The 20,838-nt window shown below is 30.1% G+C and overlaps 4 protein-coding genes across 7 annotated transcripts; all 4 read right to left on the reverse strand.

Moving 5' to 3' along the window:
• Positions 1-152: 152 nt before the first annotated feature.
• LOC103580903 (uncharacterized) lies at positions 153-4,008 on the reverse strand. The gene is made up of 6 exons (XM_008562828.2): positions 3,819-4,008; positions 3,543-3,727; positions 3,212-3,450; positions 1,165-1,397; positions 630-732; positions 153-565 (listed from the first exon to the last, which is right to left on the reverse strand). Exons 1-6 carry the CDS (start codon positions 3,940-3,942, stop codon positions 292-294), a joined length of 1,158 nt encoding a protein of 385 aa, XP_008561050.1. The 5' UTR covers positions 3,943-4,008; the 3' UTR covers positions 153-291.
• A 79-nt stretch (positions 4,009-4,087) lies between these two features.
• Positions 4,088-9,226, reverse strand: LOC103580904 (neprilysin-2). Of its 4 annotated transcripts, none has more exons than XM_053738112.1 (9): positions 8,707-9,226; positions 8,460-8,489; positions 8,323-8,379; positions 7,305-7,548; positions 7,019-7,239; positions 6,789-6,947; positions 5,961-6,717; positions 4,744-5,039; positions 4,088-4,670 (listed from the first exon to the last, which is right to left on the reverse strand). In XM_053738112.1, exons 4-9 carry the CDS (start codon positions 7,312-7,314, stop codon positions 4,302-4,304), a joined length of 1,812 nt encoding a protein of 603 aa, XP_053594087.1. In that variant the 5' UTR covers positions 7,315-7,548; positions 8,323-8,379; positions 8,460-8,489; positions 8,707-9,226; the 3' UTR covers positions 4,088-4,301. The 4 variants fall into 4 exon arrangements, with proteins under 4 accessions (XP_053594087.1, XP_014295904.1, XP_053594086.1 ...); XM_014440418.2 differs by having other exon boundaries at positions 8,460-8,560; XM_053738111.1 differs by having other exon boundaries at positions 7,305-8,376; positions 8,460-8,560.
• On the reverse strand, positions 9,223-10,611 carry LOC103580902 (cytochrome P450 9e2-like). Its single transcript, XM_008562826.3, has one exon. The coding sequence runs from the start codon at positions 10,609-10,611 to the stop codon at positions 9,223-9,225; it is 1,389 nt and encodes a 462-aa protein (XP_008561048.2).
• A 3,396-nt stretch (positions 10,612-14,007) lies between these two features.
• On the reverse strand, positions 14,008-18,578 carry LOC103580901 (neprilysin-2). The gene is made up of 8 exons (XM_008562825.2): positions 18,517-18,578; positions 17,411-17,547; positions 17,298-17,351; positions 16,948-17,172; positions 16,352-16,572; positions 15,327-16,245; positions 15,020-15,240; positions 14,008-14,428 (listed from the first exon to the last, which is right to left on the reverse strand). Exons 1-8 carry the CDS (start codon positions 18,540-18,542, stop codon positions 14,090-14,092), a joined length of 2,142 nt encoding a protein of 713 aa, XP_008561047.1. The 5' UTR covers positions 18,543-18,578; the 3' UTR covers positions 14,008-14,089.
• Positions 18,579-20,838: the final 2,260 nt, after the last annotated feature.

Consider the following 20,838-nt stretch of genomic DNA (forward strand, 5'->3'; position numbering starts at 1 on the left):
GACATTTCGAAAATTCCTATATTAACAAATAAAATTTTTTTATATAACTTAGGAAACCTATTTGTTTTTTATTCTCCGTATAAATGTTTATAACTTAATTGAAAATAAATAATTAATATATCATCATCATGATAAAAAAAAAATGAAGAGTATATTTTTTCGCCCCAACTACTGTCAAAGGCAATTTTATTAATTTCACAACGAAGGTTTTACATTATATTGTAAACAACAGTAAATAAGATTATAATATATGTATATATATATATATATATATATATATATATATACATACTAATGTTTATACTGATAAATTTTGAGAGCCAGGTATCCACCGTAACCATCAATACCGCGATAATACCATCCGATTCCATGAATAGGTGTAGGTGGATCTGTAACAACTTCTCGCAGATCAACATATGGTACAACATGTTGTTGATCATCAAGTGTACTTGAAGTCGTTACAAATTTAATATTATCTCTGCATGATTTACTAAGTTCTTCATTATCATTACCAATTGCAGTTGTTGACGGCATAAGATTATTTGAATTAATCAATTCATTAGTGCTATAGTAAAAACATAAACAATAATGATAATACTTATAATTTTTTTAAATAACTTTAAAATTACCTTCCGTGACACTGAGTTCCTTTGATAATTTCTTGTCTATCGTCATCGATCCCTCCATTTTCAGAAAGATATCTTCCCTTCAATGACTCAGTAAATGCAACACCTTTTGTAATATTTAAAGTATATTAATAGAGATGATAAAGTTATACACGGAAAAAAATTTCCTGTTGCTACAACAGGAGGCAGTCATGTTGCAGTAACAGGAAAAAATCCTGTTGTAGCAACAGGATTAATACTGTCGTTGCGACAATAGTAAAATATAGTTACGTATGTGTAAATTGAACATTTATTCTGTTAAATCAATACAAAAAAGTGTTAAATATTTAACACAAAAATTTTTAACACTGAATTTTTGGACGCAATGACACAAAATTTTTTACTGTGTAACTATATTTTAATATTAACTCGCAACAACAGTATTAATCCTGTTGCTACAACAGGATTTTTTCCTGTTGCTGCTACATGCCTGCCTCCTGTTGCAGCAACAGGAAATTTTTTTCCGTGTACATATATTATAATTTATTAAAATATTAACCTGTGACAGCGACATTCTCTGGGAAAGATAAATCTTCCAATATAATTTTTAAACTATTATAACCTCCATTAGCGATATTATCAATAACTCTTTTAGGATTTCCACATACGGTACCAGATCGTTTCCATCTAAGAGTATCTTTATCAACCAATCCATTCTCGGATAATAGAGCTTCTTGAAGTTCAAGATATATTATATTTTTATCTCTTGTAAATCTAACTCCAGTAGCCACACTAGAAAATATTTATTAGTCAATTGTTTAGATAAAAATAAATTGTGTAAATCGACAGGCATATTTTTTAAATTTCTTCATATTTAATACACTGTAAAACCAAGAACGTACTCGAAATTAGCACACTTTCCAAGTAACATTAAAGCGGCATAAACAAACTATAGATATTTAACACAATGTGAAATGTGTTTTTTTTACGTGATTACAAAAAAATATAGTTTCGCTTATGATATTGAAGCTGGAATACATTTTATGTGTTAAAATAATACTCTTGTAACATACTTAGTTTTATTGTGCAGAAAGAGAAAAACCGGAATAACTACAGTTTTAGATAAAAATTATAGAATGTACCCGATAAAAAAAGTTTTTGTCTAATCATATATGATTATGTACACGGAGAAAAAATTAAAGGAACTGTTCCTAGTACGTTTATGAAATATCATCCCATACCGTTATGGTAATGATTACTAGGGATTATGGGATATAGACCCATACTTTTTGGGAAGGTTTCCATAAATATGGTAACAATTCCTATCATTATGGTAACAGTTCCCATATCGCATATGAAAGAATCATGGTAATGATTACCATACTAATAGGAATAGTTTCCACAAGCAAATAGGAACCAATCCTATAATCACATTGTAACAGTTCCTATAATATTATGGGAATGGTTACCATAATATTATGGGAATTATTACCATAATATTACGGGAATGGTTACCATTTTATTGTAATATAGTTTCACAAAAAGATTAAATATACAAAAAAAAATGCTTATTACAAACAAAAATTATTGTAATTTCTAAATATTATGGTAACCATACCCATAATATTATGGTAACCATTCCCATAATATTATGGTAACTGTTCCTGTAATATTATGGTAACCATTCCCATAATATTATGGTAACCATTCCCATAATATTATGGTAACCATTCCCATAATATTATGGTAACCATTCCCATAATATTATGGTAACCATTCCCATAATATTATAGTAACCATTACCATACGTACATAGTAACGATTACCATAATTCCATAGGAACTATTCCGATACCGTATGGGAATTATATCCATAATTATAGGAATGGTTACCATAATATATATGGGTGCCGTTCCTATAATCAACATTTCAAAAACACCAGTTACCATGCAGTATGGGAACCATTCCCATAATATATTGTAACTGTTACTATAATTTTCTCTCCGTGTATAATCAGATCTGGCCAATTTTTGGACCCAATCATGTACAGATGATTAAGCATAATTATATATAATTAGACAAAACTTTTTTCATCGGACAGCTAAATCTTTAGTTAAAAGTACATCTAAACTGTAAAATTTACTGTCGATAATCATATTTAATAAAATTCTTTATTAAAAAACAAAATAATCATAGAATTTTGTAAAATGTTTTCAGTTTTCTATTTGAAACTCCACTGCAGCATTGCATAGTAGGAAACAGTAATTTTTTGTTTTCTGTTTTACGTAAAAAATTGAAAAAAATATTTTTCGACATGAATATGATGAAAATTATAGTTATATGTTTTAAATTTGAATATTTATTCGCAGAATCACCCCCTTCCCACCCTACATATGAAGCATGAAACAAAATAAAGAAAACCCAAATTTTTTTTCTTAATTATACTAATTACGTTGACAACTACTTTCAACTAATTCAAGATGTCAATAAATTATTAAACGCTCTTTTCTTTGCTTTCACTTTAAAACAATCATTTTTTCTGAAATTTACAAGCCTAACAAAAATTTTAATTTTATCAAAAATATGTAGAATTTGTTTTTGCTTACAATCCATCATCAACTGTAACTGGATCCATACAAAAAGAATCAAGAAGATCACTGCGTTTAGTTTTTGTATATGGATAATCAGTATGTTCACACATACATTCACAAATGTTACCAGTTCTATCATATTTATATCGAGCAATATCTGCTGCATCTGTATCCCTGTTCACGAAATTTGCAAGATGATTTGCTACTGATGCTGAACGCAGCTCTTCGAGCGCTTGTTTTCTTTCTTCAGTTTCCTTATAAAATTTAAATCGAAATATTAAATCCAATAAGGTAATGAACACATTTGTTAGGTAGATATGATAAATCAACTCGAATATATACTTACTTCTTTAAACCAGCAGTAACGAACTATCCCGACACATTTGTTAGGATCATCTAGAAAAACGAAACCATTCTCGTCATCATCTGTAGACTGAAGACCATCACATTTGCCATTACAAAGTCCATCATATCGTAGGTACATTTCATTCATAGTAATTGCATAAATCGAATTGAATATTCCCAGTTGACCTTTTATTAGTAGGCAATTAAAAAATTGTATTTACGGTTAAACAGATTCATTGATAACAATAAAAAATTATATAAAAAAAAAAAAATTTACTTTCTCGCCAATCTTCTGGATCATTGTTTTTAATCCAAACTGATTTCGATGTTGTGAGTGATAAATTTATTAAAATTGTACTTAATAGAAGAAAAATCAGCTTTGAAATTTTCAAAGAATTCATTTCTTAAGATAATAAATAATTATTTATTTTTTTCTTCAAGTTAACTTTGCTTATACAATGAAAAACTGGTAAATAAATAGACAATTTTTTTACTAATAATCTTACTTTTCGTGACAATATATATTTTTTATTACTAAACAATTCAAGAAAAAATAAAATTTTATTTTTTAAACGTGAGTCATTGCTATCGTTCTCGGAAAATTTTTTTGATAATTTAGCTTTTTATGACACTATATCCCAAGACAAAATATTCAGGTTACTTTGAATTTAACGTAAGTCCAATCTAATCTGCCGATAACTCAAACATTAGAAATTTTCTTAAAATTGTGATACTAATCCTCATTGCGAGATTTTCACTTCTATGATGACGCTCGGCGGTAGAAATGAATAAAGCTTATAGAAAGGAAATTATAATACTTAAGAATTTGATTGGGATAAGAATCAATCGGACATTCGAAATCATCAATAAATTTTAGAAATTCCGTTAGAATTTTCATCAAATAAATTTCCGAAACCGTATATTTATCATAAATAAATTTCAACTCGTGTGAAGGATCTTCGCATGCATTTTGTAATGTATGAATCCAAAACAATTGATTATTTGTATAGGACAATTCTGACTGCGTATTTTTGATTCCATTTTTAGCAACCCATTGTTGGTAAGCCAGATAAGAAATTTTGTAAACTAAAATTTTGGATAATGCTGATTGTCTAGGATATGACAGCACCTGAAAATCATAAACTTATAATAACATATTTATTAATGAAGTAAACAACAGAAAGTCCACTAGTGTATATTACGTGATCTCGTATTTCTTCATAAGTGTGGTTGCTATGTGACCATTGACTTAAAGGTTTCACCTCATCATCAATTTTTTTTCTACTATTATTCTGATTCGAGTTGTCAGTTTTGTTAACTAGACTCAAAATTTTTTTACTGTAAATATTTTCATTAGTCATTTTGCTTCTTCTCATACTTAAATTCATAATATTTTCAGCTAATTCTTTTATAATTGCAGAATCAACGTAAGCGTAATTCATGTACATTGGATAATTAATGCCAAAAACGAGATTTTGTAGCATTGCCATTGGTATATCTGAAAAGAAAAAATTAATTATTAATTAGATATGTAAAAATTATTTGAATTTGTTAAAATTATTCTTCAGATTGAATAGCGACGCTTGATTTGAAATTTAAACTAAATAATTCCAAAATTTTCAACTATTTTCAGTTTTTTAGTTATTAATAACTTATCGAATTACATATTTATAGAAATTCGAATTATTTGTATATTATTACGAAAAAATTATTATAATTTTTCTTATGGGTGTTAAGATTCCATATTCATATTTGAATGTAAATAATTAAAAAATTTAAAAATTATTCAAAATCGATGAATAATTTGAAATCTTACGAATAGTTTGCATCCGGATCAAATAATTTGCAAAACCACACAGTTTTCGAAAATTGATAAAAATAATTTAAAAACTGATGAATTATTAAAAAAAACGAATTGCACGGAAACAAAATTGCAGTTAAATTTATGATGCTAACATCGTAACCTTTTTCTATTGATGGTTGTAGCGGTGAACTATACCTTTGAAATCATAATTTTTACGATGGGCATTGTAAATATTATTTGAAAGAATACTACCTATCGATAATACAGTCTTAAGCTCTTTAGTATAAATTGTGATGTAAACATCATAAAATTTTAAAATTTGATGTAATAGATATTTTAAATAAAAATATAAAATAATAGTGGCTCGCACTATTTACCGCAATTTGTGGCTTTTTTATCGTAACGTAGTGAAACACTTCACTGTACGGTAAAATGCCCTACTTTTGCAGTAAATCTGGGAGTTTACGGCGAAATAACGCAATGTTACCGCAAATTAGCGGCAAGATACCACACTTTTACGGTAAATTACGGTAGTTTATCGTGATTTAGATCTACCAGGGATTGAAACTACCGAAATAGTAAAATACAGTGAATAATTATATTATACTCAATTACCAATTCTTCCTAAAGTATTGACAGGATGTAAAGTTTCTACTGGATCAATCAAATTTTTAGCGCCCAAACTTGTAACATTGTCAAATTTACTTTCGATGTCAAACAGTTCTAAATTTAACAACGTCTGGAAATAATTACTCGTGTCGATTTCGAGATTTTCATAATATTGAACGAAGTCTAGGTCACTTTTATTTTTTTCCGCATAGCCAATTACGAATTGGGTATTCAAAATTGTCTCAATCTGCCTATTTCTCAGCTCATTTATTCGTATAACTGTATTCAAAATAGCCTCTATCAATCCACTTTTTATATTCACTATCATATCTGTAATAATCTTGTCGATGTCACTGCTGTAGTAATTTTTAGCGTACAATAAATTAACAGCGGGCCCTAGATATCTTTTGATGACGCCAACGCAAGAGAGCGCACGCGTCGTGTTCTTGCAGTTCTGGGTCAGACAATATTTGCGTTTTAGCTCACGACATTCTTCCGTCAAATAAGAAATTCCACTTTGAATTATTTTCCACAAGGCGTAATTTTTTTGGACACGTTTTGGAGTTTTTTCTAGGAGTTCAATAAAAGTCGAGAGTGCAGAAGGTTCCATCAAAGTTATTTCTGAAATTTTTAGTGAAGTTTTGAGGCTACTTAAGATAACATTGTCAATCAATTTATGCCAATTTACTAATGGAAATTTTTTATTCAATTTTTCTAAAGTTGTTTCTGTTGATTGATTTCTTGTAGGATTGAGTAAATGTATCTATACAAAAAAAAAATTATTATTACAAAATTTAATAAGTATTCGAGTAGTTAAATGATCTTAAAAATTACTTCTGATATTTTTCGTTCAAATTCAATGATTTCATCAATTTCTTCTGAAGATCCTTGTTTGTACATTAGTGCAGACGCTTTTGTAATGTAATTTTTGTAGGCAATAATCAAAGGATCTGAAGGACTGGAAATATTTCTTTTAAATTCTTGAGGCGGAATCTGAAAAAAAAATGTTTTGATAGAAAAATTTGTTGTAAAGTGAAAAGATTGGGTTTATAATTTTGACCCACGAGAATTTGATACTTCAATAATAATTTATCTTTTTCCGGATAAAGCAAAGTTTCAAAATCTAAAAAGTTATTGAAATTTAATCCAATATTTTTAGTCTCAATAGTAAAGTCAATCCAGTCAAAATCTGATTCCTTCCAATTGTTTCCTTCCAAAAGAGGCCAGTTGCCTAATTTTTTAATAATATCACGCAGAAGGTCTAGAGCTTGCTGACCAGTAGCTTCTAAATAATTCAAGGACATTTTATTGTTTAGATTAAAAAATTCGTTGAGACTTAATTTTACTTACCGTTACTCATGCATGTTTTGTAAAGGTCATCGATAAGTTTGAAAGGTTTAAAGTCTACAAAACCAGTTCCTTTTTGGATTAAATCTTGTACACGTTTGCTAACTGAATGTTCTTCCACTTCTTTTTTTTCAGAGAGATTTAAAGGTTTAGATTTACCACAAGCAAATTGGTAAAAATTTTCACAAGGATTTACTCTTGTGTCTAAATTATTTTTAACTCGTTCGACTATAAAATATGAAGTACCCTGTCAAAAAAAAAAATCCAATGGGAATCCACCTTAGAATTTCATGTAGATTTTCACATGGCGTTTTCGGGTGGATTCTCATATGGTACCCCCACTAGAATCATAGATTTCTATATAGATTCTTACGTGGTTCCCTTTGGGAATATTTTGCACGAAATTCAGGTACCGACTATTTCCGACATAATGTAATGGTCTTTCTATATAGAAATCTATGGTACTTAAAATAATCCATGTATTTTTTTCTATACAAAAATTCAGATACCCTGGATTCTATATAAATTTTTTTGCATAGAAATTCAGGTACTTAGACTCCCTAGATATTCAAGTTTCTATAAGTATTTCTTGTATAGGAATTCAGATACCCATAGTTTTCTATTTGCATTTTCTATATGGGAACCCAAGTGCCCACAGTTTCCTATTTGAATGCCGTACATGGAAATCCAGGAAACCATAGTTTCCTATATAGATTTCCCCAAAAAGAATTCAATAATTCAAATTCCTACATGTATTTCTGATATAGGGATTCAGATATCCAAAGTTTCCTATGTGGAATTCCTATATGGAAATCCAGGAATCCATAGTTTCTCATATGGGTTTCGTATTTAGTAATCTAGGTATCCAAACTTTCCTACGTGGATTCCTATGTAAATCCATTCTTTCCTATATATATTTCTTTCTATGGATTCCCAAATAATCCCACATAGATTTTTTTGATAAGGTAATATTAAATTTTAACTCATTCGCTACGTCATCTCAAATTACTATTTCATTTACCAGCTTCTAAATAATCTTTGTCACCAACTTCACTGCTTGTATATTTCTCCGTAACTTCTAAAAAAGTAAATTTTTATAAAAAATCATTCTTTATAATTTTTTTAAAGTAATAGAATAATTATCAATCAAAAACTTACCATGATTTTGTATATCGCTGATAACAGCGGCTGAAGTATTCGTCAGAAAAGTAGAAAAAATAATTCCAATACTACTAATAATAAATAATTGTTTTAAAGTTCTATAAAAAAAAAAAAAAAAAAAAAAAAAAAAAAAAAAAACACTCAAATATATCTATTATACTAAAAAAATTTGATATTCAGTAAAATAAGATTGAATCGAAAATTATGTATATAGCATTGTAATGTATCAAAAAGTTATTCATACTTGCAATAGTTTTCCATTTCCATGAAAATTTGAATTCTTAACTTTAAACTTGAAAATGATCCTTTTCATAGAAAATATTTACACGAGTAATCCTCTTAGACCGCATTCACTCACTTTTAAACTGAGAGCAGAATTATACTCTCCGGAACGTTAGCCCCCACTTCTCTATCCTCCAAAAAGCAAAGGAGAGGAATAAAGAACTGGTCAATCCTTATTCAAGATTTCTGTTTGCTGTTAAGTCACGATCCCCCAAAGCCGAACTTCTACCTGAGTTCATTGTACCCTATCATCCCAAATCCTACAACCAAATTAACATTTGCGGGGACTACTCTTTTTCGCTGACATAAAATATCTAGTAGAGGCAAAAAAACCTGAATAAAGTGAAATATTATAGTAAATAATTCAAAATCTTATTTTTATTTTTTGGAATTTTGTACATAATTTATATATAATTGCAAATTTTTTCAAATATATTAATTATTATTCCATTATCAATATAATTATTGCCACAAAAAATCACTTTCGTGGATGGATTTCTAACCAGAAGCCACCTTCAGCCATCATAGCGAAATCCTTTTTACTCAATCTCATTGGCAGGATCATTTTTTCAGCAGGTTTTATATTACATTTGGCTAAAAGATGGAACAATAGTACTTTGGTTTCTAAAAGTGCAAACCGATTTCCAATGCACATTCTAGGTCCGACTCCAAAAGGAAGATAGGCTGAAGTATTTATAGCGTTTTTATCTTCGATAAATCGTTCAGGAATGAATTGATCAGGGTCTGGAAAGTATTGAGGGTCACGTTGAATTCCCCAAACTGGTATCCAAAAACGATCACCGGATTTGATGAGCAGCGGTTTCAATCCAGGTAGACTGGGAGGCAATTCGAAGTTCTTGGTGCAAACTCTATCCATGAAACCGGGAACTGGGTACAATCGTAAGGATTCATTGACAATTGCATCAAGATACTGCATACTGTTGACTGCTTCATAAGTGGGTTCGCCTTCACACTCTTCTAGGACGCGATCTATTTCTTCCTGTAGCTTTTTTTGAATTTCTGGATGGGACGCTATTTCATGGGCGGCAAAACACATGAGCGTTGATGTTGTCTCAAAGCCACCTAGGAAAAAAATGAATAGTTGGGATGTCATGCTTTCAATGGTTAGTTCAGGCTTTTTAGATCCCGGTTCTCTATTTCTCGTTTCCATCATCAATTGAATCATGTCTGGTCTATAGATGCCTTCTTTATCTCGCACAGCCATGGTATTTCTTACCAAATTGCAGAAAAACTTCTCTATATTAGCATCAATGAGCTTGATGCCAAATAGTTTAGATATCATTGGAAAATTTTGTACCATTAAAAACCTCAAAGACTTTAGACCTTCAAAGTTGGTCGCTTCCCGTCCAAGAGTATAAAAGTCATTAGTTGGATTAGCCATAGAATCTACAGATATACCAAAAGCACACGTGGCTATCGTATCATTTGCGTAACGTGTGAAACTATCTTTTGAATTTATTTCGTTCATGCCCTCTCTCGATTGATCAACCAGATACTCAGCAAAAGTACTTCCGCAATCAGACATCAATTTGAACATAGCTTTCATTTTGCTCGACGTAAAAGCTCCAGTTATCAAGGCTCGAATTTCACGCCATCGATCACCACGCAGAACAAAAAGGTTGTTTCCAAACAAAGGCTCTAGCTCTGGATTGGCGATGAAACTCTGGTGATCAACAAAGTGGTCAAAGTGTTTAGTTGTTATGCTTTTAATCAAATCTAAGTCACGTATAATCGTGACTGGACCACTGAAATCATAGAAACCAACGTATTTTGCATCCTTGTTGTAATTATAAGCATTGGTCATATTTTCTATAAATGAAAGCTTTCCTAACATAACTGGTATCATATTCCCTAGTAGAGGGTACGCTTTTGGATGAGGTATTCGATGTTTTTCAAAATATTTTTTGCGATAAATAATGTAATAAATTATTATCAATCCAGCTAAAATAGCTGAAAGTGAAGACAATGACGTTTCCATCATTATAGAAATGAGGTCTAGTTGGCTCTGTTGTTCTAATATCCTTATGTACAAAGAGGAGCATGAACTTTGTCTCTATTACACTCAAGTCAAATAACGGTTCTATCCTTGTTGCACTTGCACAGGAAATTAAAACTTTGTCCACGTTTTTCTCTTCAATAAATGAAAATTTTTGATAAATGAAAACATAGATTGTTAGATTATAGAGTAATACATTGAACTTCGTTGTTAATTTTGCGTTTAGTAGTTTTATTTAAGAGTAAAATTTGGAGACAAATCACTATAGACTCACCTTAAACAAATTTTATTTATTATAGTCTTAACTAAATGTTTTTCACTACTTGTTTACCGATTTAAGAAATCACGCAGTACTGACGAACAATTAAACAATTAATTGGTAATGAAATAGTTTCACAGAAACTTATCAGTTTTGATAAAATGAGTATCGGATGTGTAATGAAATAAAAATTTATCAAGATATGGCTCTATCAGTTAATCTTAATGATTACAGTATCATTATTTGTATTTTTTAATTACATTTGTACTTAAGTAACCGATAATTAATCTCGTTTGTTGTATAAAAACAAATAGCTTAGTACCTATTCTAAAACTCATAAGAATATACACGCTGGCCCGTAATTCTTAACAAACGAATTATTAATTGGACAATTAAAGTCATCATAAAATTCTGGAACACTCGTAATAGCTTTCATGGAATGAAATTCAAAAAGAGTATACTTATTATCAATTATTTTCGATTCCTTCGGGAAAAAGGTACAAAGGTTTTGTAGCGAATGAATCCAAAACAATTGATTGTTCGAATAGGGCTGCCCTGAAAGCGGGAGTTTGATTCCATTTTTAGTAATCCATTGTTGATAAGCTCTATATGAAGTCTCATATGTAATTTGGGCGGTGATCAGTAAACTTGTAGGATAGAAAACTAACTGAAAATAATGAAATTTTAATGATTAAATTAGAGAACTTATTAATCAGTTTATTTAATTAATATATTGCCTGTTGCTTCACTTCTTTAGATGTGAAGTTCTCAAATTGATTTTGGAAACAAGAAATTTTTCCATTATATTTATTTTGTTTTTCACCTAAATCTCCGATATTTTTAATTCATTAGCGATTGCTCTACCATTATCACCATAATTCATATACATTGGATACTTAACGTCAAAAAATGGTCTACGAATCATTGCCATTGCATTGACCATAAAGTTATTTCAGAAATTTTTTTTTAAGTTTTGAGGTTATTTATAATGATACTGTTGATTAATTTATGCCAATTTATTGATGGAAATTTTCTAGTCAATTCTTCGAATGTTAGTTCTAATGAATTGCCTGTCTTATAGTTATCAATATAAATCTAAAAAAAAAAAAAGGTAGTTGTTTACAATCATGGCTCCACACATTTTCAAAGTTCCAAGTGCTTATACCTTAAAGATCTATAATTAAATTTTTTCCACGTGTTCAGCTACACGACGGATTGAATTTTCTGTATGTGTTTTTGTCTCTAACATGTGATATCTATCCGAAACTTGTAACTAATGTGCAAAAAATTGGTAAAAATAACACAAAATCTTGTAGATTTTAAAAAATAAATTTTTTCTAATAATAATAATTAAATTTATTTAAAGCCGAAAGATGGACGGTGGTGAATGTAAGGTCTAACTAAGAGTTACAAATAATTTTTGAACTCTTGTAATAGTGAAAATCAGCATACTTGTGTTATTTCAAAATTTTTAAGGTGTACAACAGCTCACCGAACATTTTGTTACAAGCAGTTTGGACGGTATCCGCCTCCCTTTGCTAGTATAGTGTCTGGCTGAAGCCTACAACACTGTTTTACGCCGGCGCGTACTAGTAAGAGATGTAGTCTAAGGCAAGAGTGCGTTAACATAGCCTTACTGATGAGTCCGTTAACGTACTCAGGACGAAACTACACAAATTATGGCAAACAGGCATATACCTTAATTTTTGATGGATGACTTAAGAGTCAATACATAGAATGAAAAGAAAAATATGTCATTTAGTGCAGTGTAGCACGGAACTGAAAAATAACCTACAAAATGGCTAAATCAAGCATAATTTATACCTTGTGTATACACTTATAACTTACAATGGCTTAAATAACACCTAAATAAACAACTATATCTTCAATCGACTGACAAATGCCAGAGAATGAAACAGGTTTTTTGGCGATTTGTCTATTTTTGGATTTTTGCTTGATAAAAACAACTGGAGCCCGGAAAAGTAAAGAATTACCAAAAGAAAGTATCAAAGCATTTTCCACTTTAAAATCTCTAGTTTGAAGATGGTTTGACTATGATTGATATTCTTGAGTCCTTAAACTTCTAACATGGGTCATTGCGCCCTCAATAGGCCATAATGTGTTTCATTTATTGTTAATATAATACTATGTAAATAAGTTATTTTCAGTATTTGTCTGTTACAGAAGTATTGTTTTATTATCCATAGAAGTTTTAAGCTTCCCGTTAAAAAAGATTATTTTCCATCGCTTAATCTTTCTCGCATCTTATCTATAGAAAGTCTTCAATACTCACTTCTTATTTAACTACTCATTTAGGGATCTTTTGAAATACGCATTACTCATACAATATGAGTCAGCTGCATTCCTAATATTTAAACTTTTACAACTGAAACCGTCTCATTTTTTCACAATACTAAAACCTAGGGTTATTTATTTATTTTATTTGGGTAATTCTAAGAAAGTCGGCAAAGTTATCTAAACATTTCTGCTCATCTATTATTGAATTTATTTTCAACAGGTATTACAATTATTGAATAACTTGATAGTGTTCATTAGATGTTAGGCAAAATAGTTGAAATTTTAATTTTTTTATCAAAGTTAAAGTTGTTATTATGGAAACTTTTTTTATAAGTTGTCTTTATTATTATCGTTACTTATGAAATAAATTTTTTTTTATTACCGATTGATTAAATTTGAGTACAATTGTCAAGTGATAAACAATTCTTATCACTTTAAGTAAATTGAATTTAGACCAAAGTAGAATGCCGGGTTAAGATCACCGTATATATAAATCATTTTTTCCCGGTTCATGGGTCAGGGGTAGTGTTAATCTTATCATTGATATATTTTTCAAGCAGCAGATAACAAAACATTGAAAAAAAAAAAACATATTATTAATTGCAGATCTGCTTTTTCCTTGTGACTATAATGGAAATACAGATTATTTTTTTGGGGTAAATTATTGAAATATTCAAAAACAGTTTTCTAATGTCAGTAAAATTTTTATTCATTGCTAAAAATAGTTAACGATTAATTAATTCAATAAATTAATTAATTGATAAGTTTGATTTACCACCAAGAACATTTATGCTCGGGATTCAATCTAGAACCGACGGGACAATCGAAATCGGCTGAAACTTCTGGTACATTCTTGAGTGTTGTCAATATCAAATCGTCTATAAGAAATGGCAAAGTTTCATCAATAACTGCTGGCAACGTAATAGGCTCAGATCGAGCGTGACATAATGAATGGCTATATGATATCCAGAATAATTGTTCGGGTGTTTGAGATAATTCGGGTAAACCCAGTTCCGGACCAAATTGAATAACATACTGTTCGTAAGCGGAATAAGCTACGCGAAATCCAATGTACTGAGCAATGCCGTCATCCATAATCATCTCTTCGATCTGAAAAATCAACACGAGTAAAAAAATATGATATATAATTACATGTGATTATAAATACTTATATATATATATTGAAAATAGCCCAATTTTATTATATAAAATTATATATAATGATTCCTTACATTTAATCATATATAATCTTATGTAACTATGCAATTATATGTAACTGGATATAACTACACATAATTATCTTGGTGTCGTATATACAATTACATATAATTATATATAATATTGAAAGTTAGATCCATTTCGCTCCGAAATCACTCTGCTGAAAAAACATATTCGTTATTTACTCCGGTTTCAGAGTGATCTTTATAAAAATAAGAAATGTATTAAATTCGAAAGTCCGAATTTGAAAATTTGCTATAAAATACAAGCAATCTAAAAGGCAAAGAGTCTCTTTAAGTTCTTTTTAATTACTGAAAATTGTATAGAATGTAAGTATGAGTAATTATAGATAATTATATGTGATTGTATCGGGCCATTTTTCTCATATCATTGCATATAATTACATATGGTTTTTTACCCGGGATAACAATGAAAACTAACAATAATAATTATTTTAAGAGATAACAAAAGTTTGATATTTACGGCTTCTTTGAGATATTCGTCGGTTACATTTTGCACCACATTCTTGAAACAATCAACTTGTTCACCAGGAAGTTCTTCTCCCTCATCAGACCATTTTCTTCCCAAGTGAGCTAAGGACTTGAACATTTCACGGGCAATGTGACTACCAGCTGAACCGAAATTCATATACATTGGTCGATTATTGTCAAATAACGTACTTGGTATCATCTTTGCCGGAATGTCTGCAAAGAAAATTAGTAATACTCTTATGAGAGGGGGAGTGTGACAAGTACGAAACTATAATGATACCTATTGAATAATAACTTACATAAATGATTAAGATAGTTTTCTGGCATATCTGCCTGTATTGTTTCCATCGGAGTGTATTGAAATATTTCGGAACGCATTTTATTGCTGTTCTCTGATAGCATCTTGAAAACATTCATATTCAAAACAGTTTGTAAGAAGTTATCGTCGAGGACTTCGGCAGCAGCATAGAAATTTTCTAATTCTTGAGGATCAGTGAATTTTTCCGATTGTCCAATAGTGGAATCCATTTCTTCAAGAAGTTCAACTGCTGCCTTTTTATCCTCATCACTTAACTTTTTAGAATCATTTATCATATCAATCATTGTCTGTTTAATTAGCGCTATCATTTTATCGATTGTTTCTTGGCTGCTTTTAAACTGGTCCAAATAAAGATTTACAGCCGCGTGTTTTGCATAGCTTCTAGAAAGTTCATCGCAATGTTCTTCACGAGGTATATCGGAATAGCCGACAGCACTATGAAATACTTTAAGCGCTTCCTGGAACTCATCAGTCAAGAAAGGAATTGAATATTGAATTATTTTCCAGATGGCGTAGTTGGCCTGCACGCGTTTAGGAGTGTTTTCGATTAATTTAATAACTTCTTTAATGGCTGTCGAATTGAAAACAGTTAAAGTAGGTTTAGTATCATCACTATCCAGAAAAGGTAGTAACGTTTTGTCAACAAATTTATTCCAATCGATACTTGGAAATTCTTTTTGTAGCTCTTCAATCGTGATTGATTCAGTTTGTGATGAATAATAGTCGGAACTCAAATCATCTAATTTCTTTTCAAAATCGTAATAATCAAATAAGCTCTTCGTAGTAGTATCTAATTTTGCCCCAAGAAGTTTTGCTATATTAGCTATATGATTGTTGTACACTTCTTTTTGCAAATCTGAATCTTCAGACATGGAGTAGTCAAAGAAACTAGGAGACGTCTATTAATAAAATAATTATAATATAATTATGATACGTCGTCAATTTCTAATTACTGCCTGGAATTGTTTAATAGTAATGTTATAGTTAATCGATAAATATATTTACTTGAAGGGAAAATCTCAAAGTATGATTTTGACCATCAAACTGATTCTGAGGTTTCCAATCTAAGAAATAGTTTATATTGTAACCGGTTTTCTTGGCATCACCGATAAAGTCGATCCAATTGAAATCAGCTTCTTTCCATGCTTCGCCTTCCACAATGGGCCAGCCACCTAACTTTTTAATGACATCTTTCATAACATCCAGGGCCTTCTCTCCTTTGGCGCCTGAATGAATAAATTTTATTTTATAAATCTCTGATAAAAAATTTCGATTGATGATCAAAACACGGTAGAATTCTTATCAGAATTTATCGGTTGCAATTGGAGTTTTTAATCAGGAATAAGTTTAATTGAAAAAAAATTGATGTTTGAATTGTATGACTTTTCGGTTGTTTAATTACTTCCTAACACAAATTAATCAGTTTGCTTCAATTTCAGCAGCGGGTCGAGTCTCAGAAATCGTTTAAACATCGATTCAGCGACCGCTCAGACTCAAAGCCACATCTGTCTAACTCTTGTGGTTGAAAGACCTTCACGCTGATAAATTGTCCACGGATACCGCGTGATGTAATCGATTTTGTTATTGGAACTAGTACTTACTTTCATCCATGCATACTTTATGGATTTTTCCAATGAGTTGGTTGACATGCGAATCACTAGCAGCTAAATCATCATCAATCAAGTTGTCAATATAAGCATCTCTCATCGATTCAATAATATCCGGATTGTTTTCTATATCAGTAGCTTCATAATTGCCGCAAACATGTTGGAAAAAATTATCACAAGGTTTTACGCTCGTGTCACGGGTTTTAATTATTGATGCAGCTGTGAAATAATTGATAAAATATTCGTTAAATTTTTTAAACATTTGAAAAATTATAGATAAATCATATCTATTTTCATAAAAATTATTAACTCAATGAAATAAGTTGATATGGAAAAACATTCACCTGTTTCTAAACGTTCTACCTGGCACTCATCCGTCGTACATTTATGTGCTGGTCCTAAGATATATTCAAACATTATTAGTAATTTTTAAAGCCACTAACAATTAATATCTTACCTAGAGGTGATGTTAAGCTAATAACAGCCGCCGATGCATTAATTGGAAGAATCGAACAAATAAATCCAATAATCACAATAACGAATATTCTGCGTTCTAATTCAGAAGATCGTTTTTGCCACAAGCCTTCTAATGATCTGCAATAATTAGTCATTTATATATATTTATTAAACTATATTTGTTGCTAATAACTTTAGGCTCATTTAAATAATTTTGAAAAACGAACTTTTTTATATAGTCGACTCTAATTATTTAAATTCTACTCATGAAAAAACCATCTTATAAAATGTTATAAAAATTCATAAAAATTTTATGAAACTTTCTTATTAAATTTTATACCGGAAATGACCGGTTCAAAATTTACACAAATTCATAAAATTTTACAGCCAGTAATTATTTGAAAATAAATATTAGATCGCCAAAAAAACAAGGTAGTATATTTACCGAGATATGAAGATATAATCATAACTATTTATGATATAAGTAGGATAAAATCTTATAAAATCATTATCTTGGGACTGGATTTAAATTTCATAAAATTTTATTGAAGTTAATAAAGTTTTATACAAAAGGCGGCTGAGGCAGCCGTTCGGCACGCGCGTGGCTCGGGCGATCACCGAAGTTAAGTAGCATCGAGCATGATCACTACTTGGCTGGGTGACCGTTTAGCCACACGTCGGGTTCGAACGAAGGTCTCTGATCGCTAGGCGCGGGATGAAGATCCAGTTATCGGTAAAATGGGAATTTTATCGATCACTGGAGCTTCACCCAAACCGAACTGTACTGGCTAGGTTTTCTCTGTGGTTTCCCTAGCCACTGCACCTTCATTGCACAAGGGAGGTTGCAGGGCATCACCGTAATGATGCAGTACAGTATAAGCACAAGTCGGCCCACAGCCGCACAACGGAAGGCAGAGGAGAAGTAAAACAGTTTGCGATATAAAGGCAAAAAATGTAAAAGGCCGCAGTTGCGGCTATACACTAGAAGACAATTAAAATTAAATTAAAAAAAAGTTTTATATAAATTTTATGGCTTAAAATTCTAGAAACCTTATAAAATTTTTCCTCAGATATATATTTAATCTACGAATAGAAGTAAAAACTTACTTGTTATTAAATAGTTTGATCGTCATAATGAAGTTAATATCGTCACCCTTATGAACGTTAGTTCTAAATGACAAATGTTATGGATTTTAATCATTTAAATAGTTCAGTGAGTCAGTATCAAACTTATTATGATATTAAGATTATTGTATACGTAGCTTGTGAGTCAAAGGTACAAAAAAATACACATCTTATCATTATTTTTTGATTTTCTACACAAAAGCAAATTAATAAGTTAGCAATAGTTCTAAAGTTATCTATTCTTATTTTGTAACGATAATTATTACATAAGATATAAAATAATATTTATAATCACAGCACATTACAAACAATAAATCATTAAGGCAAATAAATATACAATAAAGTCTGAAAATATTAATTTATTTTTCTACATGGAGAATAAATTATGGTAACCATTGCAAGTACGTTTTTAACATATGAACCCATAACATTATGGTAATAATTACTTTAAATTATGGGACATATTGAACGTCGCTAGACTAGGGGAGCCTGGGGCACGAAGGCCCCCCTGGGGCATAAAGGCCCTCTTCAAAAATTAGGTAAAATTTTTTTTTTTTATTTTCCGTCAAAGTATGACCTTTATTATGTTTTTATTATATTTTAAGTCAATATGTGATATGAGGGGCAAAACGGACAACTCGAAAAAAAAATTATAAAGAAAAAATTATTTTTTTTTTATTTTCCGTCAAGTTAATTTTTTCGTGACAATTTTTTTTTTAATGGTCCATTTTACCTCATACATCACATACTGGCCTAAAACGTCATAAAAACATTATAAAGGTCATAACTTAACGGGAAATAAAAAAAAAATTTTTGTTGATAATTTTTTGGAGAGGAGGCCTTCGTGCCCCAGAAAAAAACAAATTTTTTTTTCGATTTTTTGCAAAATTTCTACTTATTCTTTCGATATCGACGGAAAATAAGTGAATTTTATGGTTAAAAGCCACAAAAAGAAAAAACCGGCTTAAGGGGGCCTTCGTGCCCCAGGCTCCCCTATATTTTATTCCACTAGTGAGTAATTTTTTAACAGCCGTTCAAAGTGGTATAATTATATAATTTTATACTCTGTTAGGGTCTCATACTTAATTGGTTATTTTGAATATTTTATTTTAATCTATCAATTTTTACTTTGCTTGTATTCATTTTCGCTCCTCAATATACCATTTTTTCAAACTCATTGATTTCATGATGAAAAATTGCTTGTAACTCGAATTAAATTTTGAATCTATTAAAGTATTTTTTACTCTAAAATGCAGTTCTATATCTAATCGATTAAAATAGTAATAAAAAAAAAATCGTTACGAAAGTTATCATCTTGTTATTATTAATGCTCCAATAGTACACAAGGGGAGACACAAAGTCGACTTTGACAAAATAAACATATATAAGAAAAAATTTGGAATTTAGAAAAATTCGATTGATTTAGGGAAGAACGGGATACGAAGGCCCCCTGGGGCACGGCAACTCCCCTCAAAAATTTGGGCAAAATTTTTTTTTCATTTTCGGTCAAATCATGATACCTCTGATGTTTCAAAGATCTGGGGCAAAATGGACCACCTAAAAAAAATGTGCTACAGAAAAAAATTATTTTTTTCGAAGCTAAAATGAATTTAAAAAAATTATTGATTACAGCTCTTTTAGGTCAATATATTATATTGTGATTAAATTTAAAAAATAAACATTTTAATAAAACTCGTTATATCAGCCAAATAAATTTTTTTTTTAATAAATTTGAAATCCATGGGAACATAAAGGTACGGAAATAGTTTATTTGTGCTTAAAATCTTTTTTTTTCAATAAAAATAAAAAAAAAATTTTTTAAAGCTTTTTTTCGAGAGGGACTGTCATGCCCCGGAAAAAAAGTTTTTTTTTTTTTGAGTTTTGGTAAAATCTTAATGGATTTGCTTAAGAGAGGACCGAATTAGGCTGACCTATAGATTAAAAGCCATAAAAAATAATTACCGGCTTAAATTTCATTTTAAACTTAAAAAAATTCAATCGACTGACAAAATTTTAAAAATTTATGTCCAGCAAAATATAGTCCTTAATTAAATTTTATGCTATGGAGGATCAAATTTCAGTTCTAAAATCACTTCGGAAGTATGATTTTACCTGTCCAATACTATTCTGAGGGCACGGAGATCAAAATTATAATTCAAATGCGAGCGGCAAGCCTGTTAACAAAAGAATTGAGGGTATCTAGGCTAAAACCATATTTCAGATTTCGACTCGAGTCATTTTTATTAAAATTGTTTTATTTATTTATCTTTATATAAAATAATTACATTCTTTGTAATTTATAAT

This window comes from Microplitis demolitor, chromosome 4 (genome assembly GCF_026212275.2).
Source record: "Microplitis demolitor isolate Queensland-Clemson2020A chromosome 4, iyMicDemo2.1a, whole genome shotgun sequence".
Taxonomy (NCBI): domain Eukaryota; kingdom Metazoa; phylum Arthropoda; class Insecta; order Hymenoptera; family Braconidae; genus Microplitis; species Microplitis demolitor.